A 23,256-nucleotide genomic window follows, 5' to 3' on the forward strand; every position below is an offset into this window, starting at 1 on the left:
GCCGATGGTGGCCATGTTTTTAGAGATTCGCGAATGCTGTCGTAAATCAAGGAAACTTGGACAAAGACACTGCATGCAAATTTAAGTCAATCGGACTAACGGTTGCATATAGCTGTTTTATGCTTTTTTCTATTATCCAAGTGATGAATCGCCGCAGATGTTATTGTGTGACCACAGAATGAGCTCGTACATGAACAACAAGTTTGGTGAAAATATGTCATTGCGATCAAGAGTTATAGGGCCCTATCTTTTTTATCGCAATTGCGACGCATGTTTCATTCCTATTTTGCACCCGCGCAAAGCGCGCTTTTCCCTCCACAAAAGCACGTCGCTAAAATAGGGAATGAACTTGCGCTCCCTGGGCGGTTCAGCGCAAAAAAGGAGGCGTGTCCCAGCGCAAACAATCCCTGGTGCTATTTTACTGTTCCATAAAACAATTGCGCCACTGGCCAGAAAAAACCTAGTCTAAAGTCAGTGGCGCATCGCGCGTTGTTCATTGTGCTATTTTAAGGGCGCATGCTTGACCATAATGTATAGCGTGTGCACAACGCGCATACACTTTGATTCTCTAATCTACACAGAAGCAGCAGTTTTCATTTTTGCAAATCATATTATTACAAACGATAGATAGATAGATAGATAGATAGATAGATAGATAGATAGATAGATAGATAGATAGATAGATAGATAGATAGATAGACAATTTATTATAAAAGCATACATCTAGCTTACACATTTACCCACATTATTATATGCTTGTTTAATTTGGGTGTGTTTCTCCATCCCCAATGTCACTTCTCTCTCTTTTACGGCCGTGACGAGAGCGTTGCTCTCCTCGGTTATGAACCGCTCCTGGCGCGTGCCTGGCAAATCCGCCAATACGCCAAGGAAAAAGCGCGTCTGCTCTTAAGGGAATGTGAGATGTCGCTCTGATTGGTTTATTTCACGTTACGCCCAAACCACACCTATGAATAATGAAGCTACTTCAGACCAACCCCTTTTAGATTTGCGCCGGGCGCAAGAGCCATTTATCCCGCCGGGAAAATAGCAACAGCGCCGAGACCCGCCCTTTGCCACTTGCGTTTCAGAATCAGATCGTTAAAATAGGGCCCATAGTTATTTTAGCGCAAGTGACCTGCCTACTTTTAACATTTTGGCATCCCGTCACGAGCGTGAGTCACCGATCTAAATTCTTTTGACAACTTTTTGCCACGCGCATCTCGATGATGCATGTACAATTTTGAGTGAATCAGCCTGCACTATCTAGAGCTTCATGACAGCTTTGTCTGGAAAACTCAGAGAAACTGGCATAATGGATATGATAATGTAATGTATTTGGTCTTGGCGGAATAGATCTGCTACGCTGCTGCTGCTACTGTTGATTATTGCTACTGCCAATACATTCACGGTCATGCTACTGTGAACATTTAATACATCCTGATGCTGAGCATAAACATACATAAAAAAACCTCAACAAGCAGAAGACATGAGAAACATGCAACTAATTATATCAGATCATTTAAGATTATACAGCAAAGCCAAATAAAGCTGTTATGCAACAGCTGGAAAGAAGACTATGCTATACATTTGTAAAGCAACTTTTCACTCTACACAGTTGCACACGGTAATGGAAAAATAGACAATACAAGCGATATACACATGCTGTTGAGAGAGAAAACGGCTGCTACATCGGCAGATATCTGCACAATGAACGACACAGACAGAAAGGACAAACACCCCCCAAAACAGCAGATCTACCACCATGTTTATAGCCTTGCTAATCCTGATTCAACTCATCAGCTCATTATACACATGAACGGCATTAACTTATAGGGAGACATCTAAATGTGCAGTGTCTGGGTATCAGGACGGCACTAGCCTATATAGTGTATCAGGCAAATAAACAATTTTTTTTATATAATAATTGGATCAGGCAACTTTTCTGTGAACTTGAAGTTCCTAAAATTATTGTCACATGATGTTGCAAGGTTATATGACCATTAAAATTACATGGTCATCATAATTTGTGAATAATTGCAAAACTGTTACCAATCATGGCCCATGGGTTATCATAGACGTATGCTTACTTGACAGATAACAGTTTCACAACACTCTAAAGAATTATTCTGCCAGATAGTTGGCATATCTTAAATAAATTACTAATTTTGATTAAAAGTGTTTTCGCCTGTAAAGTCTATTCCGCCACAGTTTATTTTGTAATGTCCTAAAACAAATGGTAATGCCTGGGTAGATTGGCACCTGCATGTCCTTTTGTTGAAAGCCAGTAAAAAGCTACTATTTTGTATAGATCCATGTCTGAGGCAGTTCGACTTCACGAACGCATTTGTTTTGCACACACACACATACATAGGCCTGTTTTGTTGGATCAGTGTGTTCACTCCATTGGTGTTTGTTGGGTAAGTATGAATATAACGTGTTCAATCCAGTGAGTTACATATCGCATATTGAAAAGATGCAGATTCACCCATTCAGAAGCGATACAGCTCGAGGTTCAGAGACAGTGAAGAAAAGTTTGGAGGAGTTTATTGATTTAGAGACTGTTACAGTTGATCTGTTGTGTTTAATTATCTTACATTTGTTATGTATTAAAGTATTTTAGTCATCTAAGGGGCCATTTACACAGAACGCGATTACAATTTATTTTTATTTTTTTTGCAAGGGCAGTGTAATGAACACTGTACAGTGACCCAAGACTCGCAGCCAATTGTTTCACATTTAGTATGCAGAATTATTATTTTAGCAAACACAACAACTCATTTAATTTTTTTGTCCAAAGTATCATATTTTCACACCACATGATTTATAGAGAATTATGGCATTGACACACATCCATCACCTTACAGCACCTAAACACCATAAAATAATAAATGTTTTAATTACATACAATAAAATGAACATTGAGTTTGAGTCATTTTAAATATTCGTATGTAGGCCTATTATAAAATTTATGGATGGGTGTGGAACCTTCAAAAGTCATTATAAGTTAATACATATAAAAGTATTAAAGCAGTTCTTTAAAATGTTTAGAACCATTTATTTTAAAGAACATCTTTCATTCTGCCTTTTGTTATTCGTACAATACAACAATTAAAAAACAGACAATTGTACATAAATTACTTGAAAGAGTTTACATGAGTATTGAGATCATTCTAATAAAAAAAAACTGAAAAAGATGTACAGTCTCAGATACATATTTAGGCTATAGGTTTAATTTCATTGTCATGTTTTAATTTCAAGATGGTAAAAAAAAAGAAACAGAGTACTAAAAAATCCCAACACAATAAGTGAAACAAAACTAGTTTTGTGAAATGTTTAGTGATACAATTTTATATTTACAAATCTACATAGTATCTAAGGGTCTAGAAAGCAGGTTAATGTACTGTATACTATACCGTATACAGATCTCATAAAATGTGAGAGATATAAAAAACATACTGTAACCATGGTTGGTTTTGACCACTAATGATGATAGTTGAGGAGTTTGGAAGTAGGCTACAAAATATTTTTGCCTGATTGAAAAAAAAAAAAAAAAAACCTTTCAGTCAAATAAAAAAAAATAGCTTTTTCCCTTGTCGTTCACATTTCCACCATACTCCCCCAAAGGAGGCAAAAAAAATCATATTATCTCTTCCTCTTTAATAACCTGAGTAACTCTTTCACAGGTTGGCCATGCTTTATATTAAGGTGAAGTCTTTGTGTGTGGTTTCATGTTCTTCTCTTGACCACTCATCACTAAAGCCATCTGTTTGAAAGGGTTCTGTTGAAGGATATAAGCTGTCCTCAGAGAAAGTCTGTCCCTCAGAATAATCTTTCAGTTCTGGGAAGTCATTAACAGCATCCCTTGGTTTGTTCAAAAACCAATTGTATGTTTTAAATGTAGGACCATTTTTTCCCTTTTCCTCTAGAGTAGGCATCTCATCATAAAAGTACTGTTAGTGCCACTTGATCTGTGATTTGTTCCATTTGGTAGTTTAAATTGCATGGAAAATGGAGCCAGTAGAGTTGAGACACAATGAAATATGGGTGAGCATGAGGTTTGCTATCTCTCTGCTCCAGCAATATGCAGAAGTCCCCTGGAATTCAGTAGTACAGTCCCCGTTTATTTTGCCTTTTTGAAATTGTTTCAGAAGGGCAGTATGAAAATGTGTATTTATATAGCCTAGGCCTACTGCTGAATAGGATAGTCCAGTGTAGTTAAAAATGTGGATGTATAGCCTACTGCTACACCAACCCGGTCACACTAAATGCGTCTCTAATTTATATGCCAAAATTAGTTTTTACGTGCATATGATACGCATAGGTTTAGGGTAGGTTTAGTAGTGGTGTTGTAGGGTACGTGCATATGATACGCATGGGTAGGATTAGTCGTGTGGGGTGCGTGTGTATTACACGCAATAAAGTGCGTATCAAATGCACGCGAAAACTGCGTATCATATGCACGTAAAAACTCATTTTCGCGTATAAATTGCACGATAAACACAATGAAACACTTGCTCTGCGCCAGACGCGCACCGTTATGAATGCCTGTGCGGCAATGAGAAACAACGGCAAGCACGCACGCAACATTACGGAAGACTGTATTCTCGTAATGTTTCGACTTTAATCTCGAAATGTTTCGACTTTATTCTCGAAATGTTTCGACTTTAATCTCGAAATGTTTCGACTGTATTCTCGAAATGTTTCGACTGTATTCTCGTAATTTTAGGTTGTTTTTTACGTTTTTTATTTTATTTTAATTTTCTTTTTTTCTTCTTTTTTTTAAAAGTATCAGGGCTTCCGTAGCCTACTATAGGCCTATTTATAAATTAATGCATTGGGAGTCGATTGAGTTCTCACTAGCTACTATTTGATATGTTCACTTAATGATGCACAGATATCATTAAAACCTTTTCAATTATGGAGTCAGATGAAATAACGAGAAAATACATATTCAAATGTAGTGCATTTAATCAAAAAATACTTTGCCTCGAGAAAAGACAGTAGAAACCTTCTGCGCTGGTCGGATGCCGGACTTTGGGCCGATTGAGAGCTTACAATAGTCCTCTAAGGTGATTTAGAACCGTAACAGTAATCAGTGCATACTACAGCCTTCACTGCTTATTCCAGTTGTGAAGAGCATCCTGAGAATATGAATTATGAGTCTTTTTCAGCTCTTGAGCTTTTCCAAAGCCTAATAAAATTGTCCTGACTTTATTTAAATAATTTGTTTAATTGATTTAAAGTTATGCATGCATATTGTACAGAATTATACATTCAGAAATATTTTATGTATACATTTGAGTAAACCCAACATTTTAAGGATTTTATTCATGATTAGGAGTCGATTGACATGCATTCCAGTTGTGAAGATCGTCCTGAGAATATGAATTTGCAATTCTGCCAATATAGTGTGATTTAATTTCATTTTGGCTAATATTTTAGTGTGATCACAGCCCAGCATGTTTAAACGTCATCTACTTTGTGTTTATTAATCTGAGATATTATGAAATGTCTAACTCAGCCTGCTGGGTTATCTGAGCAACTTTGAATGGAAGGAAAAATAAAGAAATAAATCATGATGACCATGTAATTTTTAAAGGTCGTGTTATTGCAACTGCAGTTACTAAGTAATTTTACCATATGCAATTCGCAGAAAAGTTTTTTTATTTCCTATTTATTTCGCAGTCACATGGCAGTTGTCCAGCGCCCTCATTGGCTTAAACAAAGTTTCACTTCATGTCTGCAACAAATAAAAGAGTAAATTGTTAATATTGCACGAGCATCTTCAACAGTCATCCTACGTGAATTCGTATAGCCTTACAAAAAAAAAAAAAAAAAAAAGACATGGATTTCCTGGTAAGATTTTTATTTATTTATTTTTTATACTCGATTTGATAAGACAAAGGTTTCTTTTATTACTCATTGTAAAACTCACATGTTCTGATAGGCCTGTAGTATAGTGCCTATTGACCACTTTTGTGTTGATAAAAGTGTAAAAGTAGCTGAAAGTTCATTTAGGCAAGCACGTTAGTTGCGAGTAGCCTATGTTTAAAATCAACGCGCTGTCTCTCAAAGAAATTGAGCAAGCATGACATCGCTGAGTAACAAGTTAAATCAATCTGATGTGTTTCAGTCGCAGAAGTCGCTCTGCCGAAGCGCCGTGGGAACGGGTCGCAGGAGAGTCTCTTGCGACAGTTCGGGCTCTCCTGATCTGAAAACCGATGTCGAGGCGAGGGTCCTGGTCATAAACACCGGCGGAACCATAGGAATGGTCATGCGTGACGGAGGTAAACCATCAGCTGCGCTTTCACACTGCTACGAGGGTTCATGCACACAACTAATATTGAACAGCACTTGCAGTTTTTCATAGAATTATGAAGATTCATAGATATATTGCACACATAAAATTGCAACTAAAAAAAGGCTAGACATTATCTAAAAAAATCATTCTCTATTATTGATTTCTACTTAGGCTATGTAAATTATTATAATTATATAAAATGATAAAATGCATGCCATATTCTGATGATGTACATCTAAAACAAAATGAGCACTGTTTCCGAATTACTTTGTTTTATAGGCTAATCAGTAATAATAATAATTAAAAAAATTTTTTTTAAAAAACGTTTCACTTTCACATTGACTTACCATAACAACTGTTCGATGAAAAAATAAAAACAGGCCAAAAGCAAGCAACACTAATTCTCAGAGGCTGTCACTTTGCATAGGCCTATTTATCTTTTCATGCGACTATTTGAGTATTCCAAATATAGCCTGAATATGCGTTTAATAGCCGCTTTTTGTAAAAACGTAATTTCGTAATTTAATTTGTTAATTGAAATAGTGTGTAGGCCTATATTTTATTAAAGAAATTGTGGTTCGTTGTTGTTTAAAAAATACTGAGAACAGTTCACTAATAAAACCATGCAAGAGAAAGCCCTATTTTCCCCTTTTTTAAGGAATCTTTAAGCTGATAAAATTAAGGATTTATGGCTGCCTAACTTTAAAAGAATTTGTTCAATTACGTGGTTTTATTTGGAGACACCATTTGAAGGTGACTGTGTTATTTTGTGTATTTTTGGAGTAAAGGGAAACATCTGTTTATGTTTAATGTTCAGTTAGGTTTGGCGTTTAAACGAGTTTCTGTTATGTTGAAGTTTTTATCATTATTGTGCAGAAGAGCTTATGGTGAGGTTGTGGATGTGATGTAGCCTATGTTACTCAATGAGCAATATAGCCAATGTGAGTGCAGTAGCAAGTTTCTTCTTGTGCTGTGCTGCATACATAGCCTACTTTGTACATAGCCTACATTTAATTGTATATCATAACCCAAGTAAAATACAAACAGGTATTTTCCGTTTTCTAATAATCAACTTAAAATAAAAAAGCACACTAATAATTACTAATAATATTAAATTAATTGTGTCATAGACTAAATAATTTAGGAGATTTTACATTATTTATTCATGTAGCCTACATTGCGCTAAAAAAATATTAACCTATAGGCTAGGCTACTATTGTTATCATAATTTTTTTTAAGTAAATAGTGCATAACATTTTATTTAGGTACAGTAGGACTCTAAATATGTGTACAGTGTTCAGCGCCGCACACGTTTTGTGAGCGGAATAATGAAGTAAAAAATGTATTTTAAACTGTTTACCATTTCATGTAGCCTAAATATCCTACTCTCATTAATGGAGTTGAGCACTCAAAAATATAACGAGTAATTATCCAGAAGTTAAACAAAAATTAGGCTTTTTGGGTTTGGGCTAATTAAAATAGGCCTACTCTTTGAACACTTTTCATTGGCCTGCTGCCTTTTCATGTTTTATTGGCAGCGAGGAGTGCTAGCAGCTTGATGATCCTTCTATAAATTGTGTTTTAAATTGCAGAACTCCTATTTTGAAAAAATATTTTCGCGAGAACAATCAATGATACGCACTTGACTCTACAGGCTATAGCAGACACTTCTGGACTCGTTCCATGGTGGAACGGTACATTGGCCGGTTTGAATTGGTCCAATAACAATACTGTAACCACAGTTGCACGGAGATGTGCTAAATGTCGTGTGCAGACAGACAGTAGTTTAATCATAACTCTAACCTTTCCTTTTGTTTATTTTAAGCAATGTAGTGGGACTGCGCAAATGGCATTTAGGCTAGATCTCATTTTCGGGTATGATGGTGGGTAGCCTACTGGGTAGAGTATCCAAAAACTGTAGGCTACTAAGTAAAAGTACAAGTAGGCCTACTTATAGAAATATTTACTCAAAGTAAAAGTAAAAGTAAAAGTAATAATCTTAATAGTTACTTGAGTAAGAAAGTATCCAATGAAAAAACTACTCAAGTAGCAAGTTACTTCGGATCATATATAGGCCTATATATAACATGATATTATTTAGTTATTTTTATTCATAATTAGATAGGCTATCTTTGCAACAAAAACAGAAGAGACAAGCATTATTTCTGCCATCTGTAGCCCGAAAATCATTGCCTGTCCTTTGGTTTGTATAATAGTAAATTATTCAACTACATTTGGATTATTAGACAATGTCGAAATAAAGTGACTCTGCAGAGTTTTGCATTCACATTACTGCACACATTACCGCGGGATGGCGAGTGTTCATTTCATAAGCGGTGGACAATGCTAGCTTATTTAATGTATAAATTAATGTATAGGCCTATGTCCAAAAAACGGGTAATGTCATAGGCTACTTTAGCCTAGTGATATCGTGGCGTAATAATCTTTTTAGTTGTAAAATGTATTACCTGAATGAAATGAAATCGAATGTATCGTCCTGTGGAATCATTCATTCACGACGAAGATGTTCAATTAATAAAGATCTTCATCGCTGGCAAAAATATGATGCATTTGCAGATTTGCTTTCACTTGACTGTACTGTAGGTCCACGGCCACCTAACTCTCTTGATGTTCTTAAATCTTCCTGTTACGACTCCGAGTCGAGTGTGAATTGAAAGCGCTTCAGACGATTCATTGCGTGCAGGAAACTGAACAGAATAGATCATTCAAACTGATTCGCGAACCGATTTAGACAGATCTGCCAACTTGTTTGATGAAGTCGTTTGAACAGAATCGACTCAAAAGAGTGATTCATTTGTGAACTGAGCATCGCACATGTCCAGAAAAAAGATACAGCGCGCTTGGTATAAACGCATTTAACAACATTGCATTCATATAAAGTAACGAGATCGAGGAACGTCAACCAACGTAACGAAGTAGGCTAAAAGTACAGTTTTGCATTAGAAATGTACTCGAGTTTAAGTAAAAGTAGGCTACCCACATTAAAATCTACTTTTTAAAAAGTACAATTTTACCCCCAAAAAATAAATGTAACTAAGTAAATGTAGGCCTACTTCGTTACTACCCACCTCTGGGTATGAATATGCATATCGAAATAAAATGCAAATTACGATATAGATCGTATGTTTTTTAAAAAACTCTACATGTTTTTTGTTTTGTTTTGTTTGTTTGTACGCATGTGTATTTCAATGTCTGAAACCTAAAATATAGCCTACGTTACTGCATGTGGTTGAAAACACTGAATAGCTGTGATATGACAAGAGCTGTGTGCCAACGTGCTAAAGCACATTCCCCCTTCCAAACTCGTTCCAGACGAGTTTGGAAGTGGGAATATCCCAAATTAAATGTCCCACTTCAGACCTGAGTTCCAGTCAATCACAAGTCACATTCACATACTGACCATGTGACGTTGCCACAACAACACAAGGACAGTAGGCTATAGGCTATCCTGTTTTTGTGTCAGGTATGGCAAAAACTGAATAAAAATAACAATCACTTTGAAAACAGCTGACGAAAGCAAAAACGAATATATCATTAGGCTACATAAACTTGATTTATAATGTTAAAGTTTGTTTTTACATTTATGTTCATTAGAAGCATGATTGTTTCGATGGGAGGCATGCATGGGAAGCATTTCCGTTGGGTGTCATCCTCTGGTATCCTCTGGTTTCCTGTTTTCTGCAGCTTAGACCTTTCCGCCCTGCACAAATTCCTTCATGTGACCACTGGAGTCAGTGTCAGACAGGCTTCTGATCCTTAAGATGGTCCTTTCGTGGCTTTGTCCTCTAGGGGACATGCAGGCTTTTTCTATGGACTTTGCCCCAGGTCTGGTTGAAGTCTTGCTGCGACCCAGACCTCAGTATATTCACCATATCCTTGGTTTTATCTGCTTGAGCAAACCCTTTCCTCTGTCTTCCATTTAGTCCTAAAAAAAGGTGCTATGTGAATGAGTTTTGGTATTATTGTTCCCAAATGTGATGGCTATGCAGCATGAGTGAACCTGTGAAAGGGAAAGTCTCAGTTAGTAACCTTAGTTTTCTAATATGGAATGTGACGTTGCATTCCCATACCTTGCTATAAAGTGCTTCCTTTATAATAGAAATCTGATGAAATAGCATGGTATAAGGTGGTATGACATTCATCATATTGAAGGTGTTCCCATAGCGACGGCTATACAGCATCTTGTTCCCTATTCAGGGAACCAAGGTTACATACGTAACCGAGACATTCTTTGACAGTGTGAAAAGTCAGTCAGGAAGATAGCAGGCCTAAATTGATGTAACAGTGAAGACTAAGAGAAAAATATATATATTATTTGTCAAAGACAATATTTTGGGACTGTTTAGTTTGTTTCTAGGCTTGTGCCTTATTTTACCATGTCAGGCAGAGCTCTACACTTACTGCAAGCATACTATAAAACCATTAAATGCTGCTGCACAATAACACAGCTTCAGGAAACTCACAAACTTCACTTTTTATCTTTAATAAAATCTTATCTGGGTCCAAAGAACTCAGATACACTAAAGGAGTGTACTTTCTATCTGTTAGTGTGAGTTGCTGTTATGATTAATCTAAAGCGCTATATAAATGATGATGACTTATATGATAAATATTAGGTTAGACCTTTATTCTCTATGCAGTGCAATCAATGAAAAGTTTCATGGCCCCCAGAATATTTTGTTGTAGGAACATGCAAACAATCAGTATATCAAAATAATGAACAGAGTTCTGCTTTTCACGAGTTCACACTTACAAATGATCAAATACTGTAAATTAAAAGCATAAAACATGCGTATTTGGCATGCTGTCCGAGAGCTCAGAGCTCGGAATTTGGCCTGAACCCAGAGTACTTCCCCTGTACCTCTAGCAGGGAATAGGAACCAGCTATGAGTGAGGAGATGGGGTGGTGGAGGGATGTGGAAAACTGTAGAGGAACGTAGGTGAGTCAGCGAATGCCCCCTGCTGAATGAATGGAACTGCAATGGACAACTAGTTGTCTGCCACATTATATAATGTGAGACCCATACTTAATACTTAACTGTATAATCATGACGGGTTTTAGTTTACTTACGGAGATGGAGAAATGATTTGCATCCATCCGTAGATCCACCGCCACTGCGAGATGCGTGGCTGAAAAACATGCTCTGCACTCGGTTATGCATTTAAAGTCCTTGTTGGTTGTTTAAAATATCTGATGGATGAACTCATGGATAGGACTCGTTTATTTAATAACATGCTGTCAATTATAATAAAACTTCCCAATGTTATTTATGGATATGGATGGCCATAGATGACACCTACGCTATAGTCGTTTGGTACAGCTTCTTCCAAGCGCTCACGAAATGCTCAATTAAACAGATAAAACATGATGCAGCAACTGCCAGGGGTTTTCAATCATGCAGCATTTACTGTTGTATGTGAATTTGTTGTCAGATGCAACTTTCTTACATGCTTTTCTTCTATATTTGCAGCTCTGTCTCCAGAACCAAATGCTCTTGTTAAAACTCTACGCACACTCCCCATTCTGCATGATGAGCCTTACGCACAACAGACAAAGCTGTATGAATGCTACAAGCCTGAGGACAAAACACTGGTGCTGCCGTAAGTTCCCATGCAAACATGTAATCAGGTTTGTTATTTAAGGAGGTGGCTCTCAATTGAATTTGATCAGGACCCTGAGTGTTATGGTAAATTGTTTGGTGATGCCACATAGAAGCAAAATCAATTTATCATGCACAAGTAAAAAAAAAATTAAAAAAAATCCAACTGTAAAGTTACCATGAACTGTACAATATCCAAACGTAGGCTACTAAGCACTGACAATTTGCTGAAAATATTTAAATGCTTAAAGAACAGCGGTTGAGCAGTGCACAATCCTAAAAACAACACTATTTTGTATTAGTATTGGCCACAACAAAATTAACCTTTGATGTCAAGAACAAAAGATATTGTTTTTTCCTTACTTTCTGAGATCCTATCAGAACAGTCTTGTGATACATTTTTGGGTGTTGTCCCACCAGTTGAGAACCACTAAAATGCTTCCTCCTAGGTTAATATGCAGAGATGTCTCTAAGTAAGACACGTGACACGTTTATCTCTGGCAATTCTGACTTTTTGTGAGCTTATATATATATCCCTTATGAAAAAGTTGATTTTATTAAGTATACTTTATGTAGTACGTAAGTATACTAATATCTATGTTCTAGCAGTATACTTTGAAGTGTACTATTTCAATACTGCTTGGGACTAAATTTGTCCACTTTTTAGTATATAAAATTATACTCTTAAGTATAGCCTACTTTAAGTGCGATTAACAGTAGTAAACAGTAACAGTAGTAAACTTAGTACTGAGTACACAACTAGTTTACATCCAGTTTTTAGTTTGTACTGCAACTATACTAGAAGTGAACCTACATAGGTATGCTGATAGTTTACTAGTTAAATATTTGAGGTATTTTTTTTTTATTTTTAACTCAGGCATACAATGTCCGATCTGCCCGAAACTTCACAAAAAATTCAGTTATAGTCATAGTGACAGCTGCTGGCAACAGGAAGTGTGGCACATCAAAATGACTTTGCCATATTATTTATATATTTACCCCTTAAAAGCATATCACCCATTGTTCACTGTTTTCCTAAGGCCACCGGGTGGTGGTTGCAGCTTTCTTGGTGGAAAGCTTGCAGCTTTCTTTCTTTTTTGTTTAACGCTACTAAACAAGATATTGATTGTTTTTTTAAGCTGGTTGTCATTATGGTACATGCCCAGTGTATGCTGACTTAAATCAAGCCTCATTTTGTCTTTTGCTTACCTCAGACGATCCAAACTGGACAAGAGGATTGTGTATACGTTTTTGGAGTACTCTCCCCTGCTTGACTCCAGCAACATGACTCCAAATGACTGGGTCACTATTGGAAAAGACATTGAGGTGCATTTTTAACCATCTCTATTTTTTTTTCTCCACTTTAGACAGTCAGTGCTGAGAAATTTTTGTCTCGTTCACAGAAATACTACGAAGATTATGATGGCTTTATTGTTCTGCATGGCACTGACACCATGGCTTACACCACCTCTGCCTTATCATTCATGTGTGAGAATCTGGGAAAGCCTGTCGTCCTCACTGGCTCACAGGTAACAAGTTTTAAAGGTATTTGAAATTAAATATTCCTTTAACTAACCATTTTATGTGTGGCAGGTGCCCATCTTTGAGCTGAGAAGTGATGGGAGGGACAACCTCTTGGGGGCGCTGTTGATTGCAGGGCAATTTGTCATTCCAGAGGTGAGAGATGTTGTTTTTAAGAGATGCTTTTATATCCATTGCAAAAGAAGTATGAGCAAGCAGTATGATGCAGATATTAAAATGTTTGTATAGTGTTACTGAATATAAAATACATTTTATGAGTTTGCATGTAATTCTCCCCATGTTTCCTCTGGGTGATCTGGTTTCCGCATAATCCAAAAACATACTGCATCTATAGGTGAATTGGAGAAGCTAAAATTGTCAGTGGGTGTGAATGAGAGTGTGAATGTCTGCATGCGAACTAGGGCTACAACAACTAATAATAAAAAATAATGAAAATCATCGACAACTAATGTAATTTTTGATTAGTCACGTCTGCCCGCCACCATGCACAAAAATCTTCCGCTAGTATCACTGAATCTGTACACCACCTGTCAAATAAGTCAGTACATGCTTTGAAGGCTGACACACAATAAAGCACAATAAAGGGACATATAAAATGATTGAAAACTTTGAAATGAGTAAGGGACAAGAAAATAACATTTTATCTCTTTATTTCTACAGGTTTGCCTCTATTTTCACCATAAGCTGTACAGAGGCAATCGTGTCACCAAGGTGGACTCTGAAAGCTTTAAAGCATTTGCCACACCAAATCTTCCGCCATTAGCCAATGCTGAAGTTGACATCAACAGTAATTCCAGTTCTTCCAACATTTATGGCTGTAAAAGTCCTAAATATTAGGCTACTTGAATGCTGTAATACGTTTACTGTGTATAGGCAATATATATACTGTACATACAGTAAATGTATCTCGCAATCTGTAGTAGATTTCAAGTAGCTTAACAGACTGTGTCACAAGACACTGTTGCCACTGCTTGCAATTTCATGTCAACTTTTCCATTACTGATGTAATTGCACTAATGTCTGTATTTTGATGTAAAAAATATAATTTCTTATTGTTTAGTTAACTGGGACACTGTGTTGCGACCAAGCATAACTGCCAAATTCACCGTCAACACACAAATGAACCAAAATGTGGGTCTCCTGCGACTCTTCCCAGGGATTACTACTGATACAGTAAGGCTGGGTGGAAATATGCCACATATTTTGATCAAACATCTTTAATGTTGAGTGACAAAACATTTGTATTAAATTAAAATATGTTGCTGATATTGAAAGTTTAACTCACATGCAGAAGGTCTGCTTTGAACACTTCGTAGATTTGCTGTAGTGGATTATTAGGTCAGTTGCTGTTGATTTGCTGTTATTTGTTCTGTATGTGATCAGACAGAGCATGAAAAAGTCAGAAATTAGCATTAGCATTTACACCACCTCTATTAAGAGCAGTGTGGGAGAAGGAGCATGTATCATTAGTCTGACTCTTTTCCCAATTTTTTTTTCCTCTTTCTTTTTTATGATCTTGGTTTTTATGAACACATATGCTTCTGTTTTTTGTTTGATTTTCTTTTACACCTCTTCATGTAAATTTATAGTCATAATGCCAACATTTGTGTTTTTCTCCTTATCATTATGGCTTAGCAAAGTCTAGCTATATATATTCTAAAAGGTTCTTATAAACACCAGTATATTATATAAACACCAATACTGTTCAATTAGGACAGCTGCAGCACATACCTTACATTGGGTGGTGATCTAATACATTTGTTAAGCACTGTGTGTATGCAAGTTTTCAGATGTTCAAATGAGGTCTATTTTCACATCAGGTCAAGGCCTTTTTGATGGCTCCCATGGAGGGTGTCATCTTGGAGACCTACGGCAGTGGTAATGCCCCTGATAACCGCCAAGACTTGCTGGATGAGATCCGTAAAGCGACTGAGAGAGGACTCATCATTGTCAACTGCACTCAGTGCCTCAGGGGCACAGTCACAACAGCATACGCCACTGGCCAGGTATGGGAGTTTGCTTGAGAAAGGCTTCATGTTGGTTTACTCCAGGAGTGTGTACTTCTTTAATATTCCCTTAATAATGGTGTGTACTTCTTTAATATTCCCTCTCAGGCTCTGACCAAGGCGGGTGTGATTGCTGGGTTTGATATGACTCCAGAAGCTGCTCTTTCAAAGCTCTCCTATGTGCTGGCAAAACAAGACATCAGTAAAGAAGAGAAGAAGAAGGTAAAAAATAATGACTGTGAAAAGTACAGAATCTAAGTATAAAACAGAAAGTGACAATGCATCTCCCAGGACAGTTTGCACCGTACAATGTTAGTAATGTTACTTTATGGATTCAAAACATGTTATTTGTTCATAAGATGATGAGTCAGAACCTGCGTGGTGAGATGAAAGCTGACCTGCAGGGTGCAAAGCTCTCTCTCAGCGACAGTCGCTTTATTCAGGTCATCGCCAGGTCCCTCAGCATAGGCTGCAAAGAGGTGAGTAGGCCAGACCTTTTGCTTCTAATCTTGTTATTCTGGTTGAGTTTGTATAGCCCCATAATGAACAAGCATATTCAGGACCAGAAGAAGCTGTGATTAACTGTTGTAATCCACTATAATATTATTGATGTCCTTAGGAGCTTGAAGCCATACGAAATGCGCTAATGCCTGCTCTGGCCTGTGCTGCTGCTAAGAATGGAGATACTGAGGCTTTAGAGGCCATAAGAGAAATGGTAAGCATTTGGGTGTTTGCTGTAACAGCAAGTGCCTTTGCAATGACTTGCATTTGTAACTCTTTGTGCATTTCACGACCTAACAAATGCTAATACGGTATATTCAGTCGGTGTACCAACAGACACAGACAGCAACACACTGATCTGACAAAACCAAGTGTCTGTTGCCGTTGGTCAGCGTGTCGATGCATTGTGATTTGCCTTTAAAGACAATTCCACACAAGCTGAATCTTCAAATGTACTTCCAGCATAAACAGTCTGTCCGGTTAGACCATCTGCCACACCGGCAGAATATCCCTTCAACGAGAAATCCAAATAGCTGTTTTAAGGCCTTAGAGCAACTCAACATCTTATAACCTGGCCGTACATAAATCAAGTACTGGAGTAAAAGTATGATACCCTATTAAAACACTACTCCAGTAAAAGTATTAAGTTTTCATTTTCTAATTTATTAGAGTAAAAGTGCAAAAGTACTTAATTTTTAATGTTCTTAAGTATTAAAAGTTAAAACTACTGACTGAACAAATGTTTATTTATTAAGCAATTGTATATGCGCCATCCTACTGCTCAAAATGTTTATTTTATTATCAAAACTGGTCATACACTGATAAATATTACTGATAATTCAGTTGTGTAAATAAGTGAAAATAACAAAATAGGCCATTTAGGATATAAAAATTAGAAAAACAAACGAAATGTGTTTTGACAAATATAAACAGATGTCACATAGGGCAAAATGCGTTAACATTTTAAGAAGAACACAATGCAGACATACTAGTTTACATTATTTGAAACTGTTATGGCAGCGGGGAGGATGCATGGGCATTAATTTGTGTTATTTTAGCGTTATGTTAAGTTTTTATCTAAAACCTACCCCATTCAGATTGTAATACACAAATATGGACATGCACACATTCAAGCTTTTCATATAATAGGCTTAAATGGCTCACTCTTTAGTATACAAACAACTGGCAGTCCTGATCTATGATTTTCTTCTAGAATAATAAATCTTAAAAATCAGAAATAATAACTCTTCGCATTATCAGTGACGTGCAAGTTCAGAGGATCTCCCATTCTTGGTCTTTTTTGAGTCGGTTTTGAATTGTTAACCGGAGACTCTGACCAGATCATTTGAATCCGCGAACAGATGAAATCAGATGCAGTCCAGTTCACAAATGAATCGTTCAGTGTGATTTGTGAACTGATTTAACAGGTTAATTGAAAACAATTAACTCGTTAACGAATTGGACAATGCTATTGTGTTACTGAGCTGGTGACGATTTATTCTGTTCAAAATAGTGAGGAATGGCATGTTTTTATGAGGAAAAAGTAAATGTTTCCCAAAATGCAGAACAGATACTTTAAAATTATAATTAAGTACAGTAATGAAGTAAAAATACTTGATTGTACCAAATAGCATAGGGGGAAAAGAGACATAATAAAGGATGCTTTCTTTTTTTTGTTGTTGTTTATAGGGCACTGACTTGAGCATGGTGGATTATGATGGCCGAACTCCCCTTCACATCGCCGCATGTGAGGGACATCTGAAAGTGGTGCAGTATCTGCTGAATAAAGGGGCCACAGTCTATGTCAAAGATCGCTTTGGTGATACACCCTTACGCAATGCCATTACCCTCAGGTAAGACAGGCCAGAAGGTCAGATGGTTTAGCTTGACACCTATTTGCATTATATGCATTAGGAAGCTTATAAATGTGAATATAACTGAATGTTTTGCTGTACCTTAAAGTTTTTTCTCTGTTTCACAACTAATGTGCGGGTGTGCAGATGTGTGTGGGCATGTTGTATAACAGGTCTTTTATCATGAAACATATTTCTTCCCATTACACAAACTGACTAGCCTGGACATCCAGACATAAATCTAAAAGATTAATGGTCTGGCGTCGACTAATGAAAATCGCCCAGCTCGAGGGGTGGCACCAAGCGTGCATTTGAAAATCTCGCTGCACGCAATTGGATAACACTACGACCAATCACAACAATAAACCCCAGCTACCAGCGGAGCTAACCTTATTAGACATTCTCTGATTATACTCTTACCGTATCTGGTCGGCGAAACAGCAAAAACGTCCTTCTTGCAAAGGAACGATTCGAGCGCCATCTTCTGTTCCTGTTTTAGATAAAAAGCCAAGTCTAACTCATTCATTATAGCGGCCAAAGCCGTTTCAAACATCTGGTGTTCATCCATAGCCATCTTGAGATGTTTACTAATGACTTCAACGTCACAGCGCTGTCGTCATCTGTTTAGCTCGCCTCTGGCCCGCCTATATCAGATAACCCGATGTGATTGGTGCAGCTCAGATCGAGGGGCATATTTAATGAGCATCATTATTCGACACCAGAGTAACTCGCTGAGCAAATTCAACTTGTGCTCTCGCGATAACTCTGGATTACCAGGGTACAAACTGACACCAATAAGGTTTTTAAAGTCATTTTAAAGAGGTTTCGGTTTTTATGTTATTACTGTTTTAGTTTGTCCACCTAATTTATAGAGCCATTTGATAGCATCCATGCCATTCTTTTCTTGCATGTTTTAAACATTGATCGTAGGTGCATTACAGTGTAAAATTATACAATTTCCTCGGATCAAATTATTTGGTTGCATTTGCCTTAGCAGTGCAGCACGCTCTTCAAAAACCCTCCAACATAGATATGTTATTCATGTACGCTATATTGTACAGCAGCAGCATGACTTAATTGCTCACAGCTGAGTGTTGTGTATGTATTGATTAGTAGAAAGTCCTGTACTTGCTCTGCAGCAGCAGTAATAACAGTAGCAGATCTTTTCCCCCAAGACCAAACATATCAACACTGTAATAAATCCATTACCATACCAAACGCTCAGAGAGTTGTCATGACAGAAATACATACATTGACAGGCAGGTCGCGGTCAGACATTCTATCATTACATTCTTACCAAATGCACACATCCGTTTTTCCACTCATCCTTTGGCTAGCGTTACATTATATGATGACGCTCTTATTCACACAAATGCTTTTAAACCATTCTAATGTGGATAGACACAAAAGAGAACTCGGTGCGGTGAATCTCCGGTCTGTGTGACACACAACTTGTGCGCACAGACGGCACACCACTAAACAAACAAAACTCTGCCAAAATGACCATTTTGTTGAGCATTCTTGTAAGCACCGTCTTAAACAAGTTAAATAAAGTCTTGAATGTCGAGTTATGGGAAAATGGGATGCATGTTAGATCCGCGTCATCCATCATAAAAGTAGTTCACACGGCTCCAGGGGGTTAATAAAAGGCAATTGATGTTGAGTAAATCATCATTTTAATTTTTGTCGAACTATCCCTTTAAGACATATCACTTTTCTCTGTCTGTAGGCATAAGGATGTTGTGGAGCTGCTGAGGAAGTGTGGATCTCACCTCTCCCGTACTGAATTGCAGGATACTGGAACAGAGCTGTGCCGGTCTCTCTCTCTCACATTTCTTCTCACCCTTTCTGTAGCATTTATTCTGGTCTAAGCAGTCATGCAGGGACTTTCATTGCATTGACACAGCAAAGATACAGTATTATTGGAATTTGGGTCTAAGCATGGCATCATCTTGTTTCTTGTGTATTGTGGCATGTCAGACCTTCAGCTACATTAGTCTTCATACTGAATGTCACCAAAGACCTATAAATCTATAATTGTATTATTGATAATAGCATAAATATTCATAAAAAAATCTTACTCTATGGATTGTAGTACTAGTAGCCTACTAAACAGTCTGCTGTTTACAGCTGACAAGCAGTGTCAGTTGATTCTGTTGACTAAATTCAATGAATTTGAACATGGTTCATCTGGTCAGAATTTAGAGTCAGTACTGTTTTATGAAACAAGATTAAACTCCACTCATATCACCTCTCACTAGCAATGATAAATCACCTCCACATTTAGAACAGATCTAGCCTGGAAATCCAGATATAAATCTAAAAGATTAATGGTCTGGCGTCGACTAATGAAAATCGCCCAGCTCGAGGAGCGGCACCAGGCATGCATTTGAAAATCTCACTGAACGCAATTGGATAACACTACGACCAATCACAACAATAAACCCTATACGCTCTTAGCTACCAGCGGAGCTAACTGGTAGATTATACTCTTACCGTATCCGGTCGGCAAAACAGCAAAAACGTCCTTCTTGCAAAGGAACGATTCAAGCGGCGTCTTCTGTTCCTGTTTTAAATAAAAAGCCAAGTCTAACTCGTTCATATAGCGGCCAAAGCCGTTTCAAACAACTGATATTCATCCATAGCCATCTTGCAGTGTTTACTAATGACTTGGACGTCACAGCGCTGTCGTCATCTGTTTAGCTCGCCTCTGGCCCGCCTATATCAGATAACCCGATGTGATTGGTGCAGCTCAGATTGAGGGGCATATTTAATGAGCATCATTACTCGACACCAGAGTAACTCACTGAGCAAATTCAACCTGTGCTCTCGCGAGAACTCTGGATTACACACGGTAGAACAGATCAGGAGTGTCAATTTAAAGCTGCCGTCTTGCTGACATGAGGTTGAGGTCTCCTCCTGAACAGATCAACGTATAAAACTAATAATAGTAGCTTCAGGGTTCATGATGGCTCATGTAGATATTCTGGTGTGTGTTTTACAGTCTTGCTGCAAGTGGTGACTTGGAGGGATTGAAGATTTGGAAGTTAGCTGGGGTTGATATGGCCATGTCCGGTTATGATGGAAAGACTCCTATTGACGTGGTGAGTTAATGGAGATGTGCAGTGTGGAATAGTACATAACCCAACAGCCAAGTGCCTGCAGTGACTTGTCATCTATATAGCTGTATGAGTGGATTTACTTGTTCCTCATTTGTACGTTGTTTTGGAAAAAGTGTTTCCAAAATGACTTATTGTGAATGCAAATTTGTCTTCTATGTCAGCAAATATCAAATATAGATGTTAAGATGTGTTGATAAAGTTATGCTTCCTGTAATCATTCATGAATTGACCTCTCTCACCTTCAGGCAAGAGCCTTAGATCGTAAGGAGGTTGTGGACTTCCTACAGGCTGCTTAGGGCCAAACTCAGGTATGAAATATATGCTTGCTTACAATAACACACGTGCATTTAGATACACATTTCTCCGAAAACGCATCTTAATACCAGGTTTTGCTTGCTCGATTTCCGGCATATCGTATATAATTTGGGGGTGGGAGGCCTCTAGAAATCCCTGAGCCTAGGGCCCTGTGTAGACCTTAATCCGCCCCTGCTACACACTATGTACTTATGCACTATGTACTCATCCATGCAGTGTATGAATTTTACATGGTTATTTTGTCATTCAACATCGGAGTATGGTAGGTACGCTCCGCTATGCTACGTATTTAAAACTGTGACAGTTGAGAGCATGAAGTGTCCAACATTCCACACTTCGTTTTTTCTAGTGCATCATCCGGGTATTTAAAGTGCACTTTTTCTTTTTGGAATTTTCTGTGTGAAAATTCACACTATTTATAGCCTACATAAAAACGTATTACAATAGTGCATAAGTACGCGAATTGGGACGCACCTACATTGACTTAAAACTGCAGAAATGTGCTTACATTGTTGTTTGTTCTGTCTGTTCTCTAGAATGGCGAGTTTATCGAGCTTGCTTTGCCGATAAGATCCTGAGGAGGCCGTCCTGCTAGCTGTCACTTTCTGCCATTATCATCTGTCCAGCTTCTCATTTTTCCAAAACTAGTTTTAAAAAATTAGCTGAAAACTACTGATTTCGAATCAATAACTTTGAATGGGGGGGGTGGGGTGATGATTACTTTCACATTTATTCAATTAGCAGAAGCTTTTATCTAAATGAGGAACATTTTTCTGTCTGTCACATTTTGCTTAAATGTGAGATACTGTTTTTGTTGTATGTTTTGAAAAATCTAAGCATGCCTTTGTCTAAAAACATTACAATTTCCACATTTCTCAGAGAGCAGCAGTATTATCAGTATCACCTATCAGTGTTGTCTACTTAGTGTGAAAGTATTTTTATAGCATTTACAATAGTAATAGCAGTGAAGCTAAAGAGTGTCTTTATGGACAGTATTTAGTGAGATGTGCTTTAAAAAAGTTTCTTGAAAAGTAAAATAACAAATTAATTTTAATCCAGTGAAAGGTCAGTTGTATTTCTTTATGCAGTATTATGCTTTAGCAAAATCTGTTTCTTACTTTGATCATTCATGTTTGAAATTTTTGTTAACCTGGAAAAGTTTAAATCAGTTTTAAAAATTCTCTTAAAACTACCTATTTTCTAAACACTTGTTGTCACTGCATTTTAATTGTGTTTCAGTTCCTGTTTTACCTGCCTTAGTTGTGTTAGATTTCCTTTTGTTCTCTTATTCCCACCACTTTGTCTCCTTGTTTAGATTACCTGTTTGTATTCAGTTCATTATCTTGAGTATAAAAGCCCCTCAGTTCTTTGTCTGGTGTTGTCCATGCACTGTTGCGTTGTACCTTACTGCACCTTGTAGTAGGAATTTTAAAAACGAATCATAAACTAACATTTCTTTCTCTTTACAGGCCTAACATTTAACATTTAAAAAATAATCATGTATCAGAAGTATTTTTTAGAAAGGTTGTGGTTTCAGAAACTGAAGATATCCTGGCTAGACAGTTATTTTAAATGTAATAGTCCCATGATATATTGAGTATTCAACGATGAACTAACAATGAACCACCAACCCTATGATTTTGTTGATTTTGATGATTCTAACATCTAAATTTGCTTTGCCAGTATAACAGAGGGTGTGGGTGGATGCTGTTTTGCACAAATTGAACTAATCAAATACGAGAAAAATTGCACAATGATCATGAGTAATATGTCATGTTATTTTGCTGTGTTCTGTATTTCTATCCTTTATAAACTTGTATTCTTGAGCTGAGATTCTCTGTGATTGATACGAGAACTCCCGGCTGATTAAAGCATATTCAAAGGCAATTGCTGGTGTCTGTTTGATTTTTGCTGTGCAGCAGACTAGACACTAGAGATCTTACTTCTATTCACAATTGATAGTGTTGTAGTGAAGCACTATTGATCTTATTCCCG

The 23,256-nt window shown here is 37.3% G+C and overlaps 1 protein-coding gene across 1 annotated transcript; it reads left to right on the forward strand.

Moving 5' to 3' along the window:
* The first annotated feature begins 5,722 nt into the window (after nucleotides 1–5,722).
* Nucleotides 5,723–23,148, forward strand: LOC311075823 (60 kDa lysophospholipase-like). The gene is made up of 17 exons (XM_084103441.1): nucleotides 5,723–5,856; nucleotides 6,134–6,287; nucleotides 11,794–11,923; nucleotides 13,137–13,248; nucleotides 13,326–13,451; nucleotides 13,516–13,599; nucleotides 14,125–14,251; nucleotides 14,525–14,637; nucleotides 15,285–15,470; nucleotides 15,579–15,692; nucleotides 15,830–15,949; nucleotides 16,090–16,185; nucleotides 17,661–17,824; nucleotides 19,554–19,640; nucleotides 20,829–20,928; nucleotides 21,192–21,254; nucleotides 21,798–23,148. The coding sequence occupies exons 1-16, from the start codon at nucleotides 5,845–5,847 to the stop codon at nucleotides 21,240–21,242; spliced, it is 1,776 nt and encodes a 591-aa protein (XP_083959567.1). The 5' UTR covers nucleotides 5,723–5,844; the 3' UTR covers nucleotides 21,243–21,254; nucleotides 21,798–23,148.
* The last annotated feature ends 108 nt before the right edge of the window (nucleotides 23,149–23,256 follow it).

The sequence above is a fragment of the Abramis brama genome (assembly GCF_963993115.1).
Source record: "Abramis brama genome assembly, chromosome: 24".
NCBI classification, from domain to species: domain Eukaryota; kingdom Metazoa; phylum Chordata; class Actinopteri; order Cypriniformes; family Leuciscidae; genus Abramis; species Abramis brama.

Bases quoted from the DNA above. Each gene is read 5' to 3' on its own strand.
- LOC311075823 (XM_084103441.1), top strand. The intron at 15,471-15,578 runs GTATGGGAGTTT...ATTCCCTCTCAG, and splicing joins CAGCATACGCCACTGGCCAG to GCTCTGACCAAGGCGGGTGT. The intron at 20,929-21,191 runs GTGAGTTAATGG...TCTCACCTTCAG, and splicing joins GAAAGACTCCTATTGACGTG to GCAAGAGCCTTAGATCGTAA.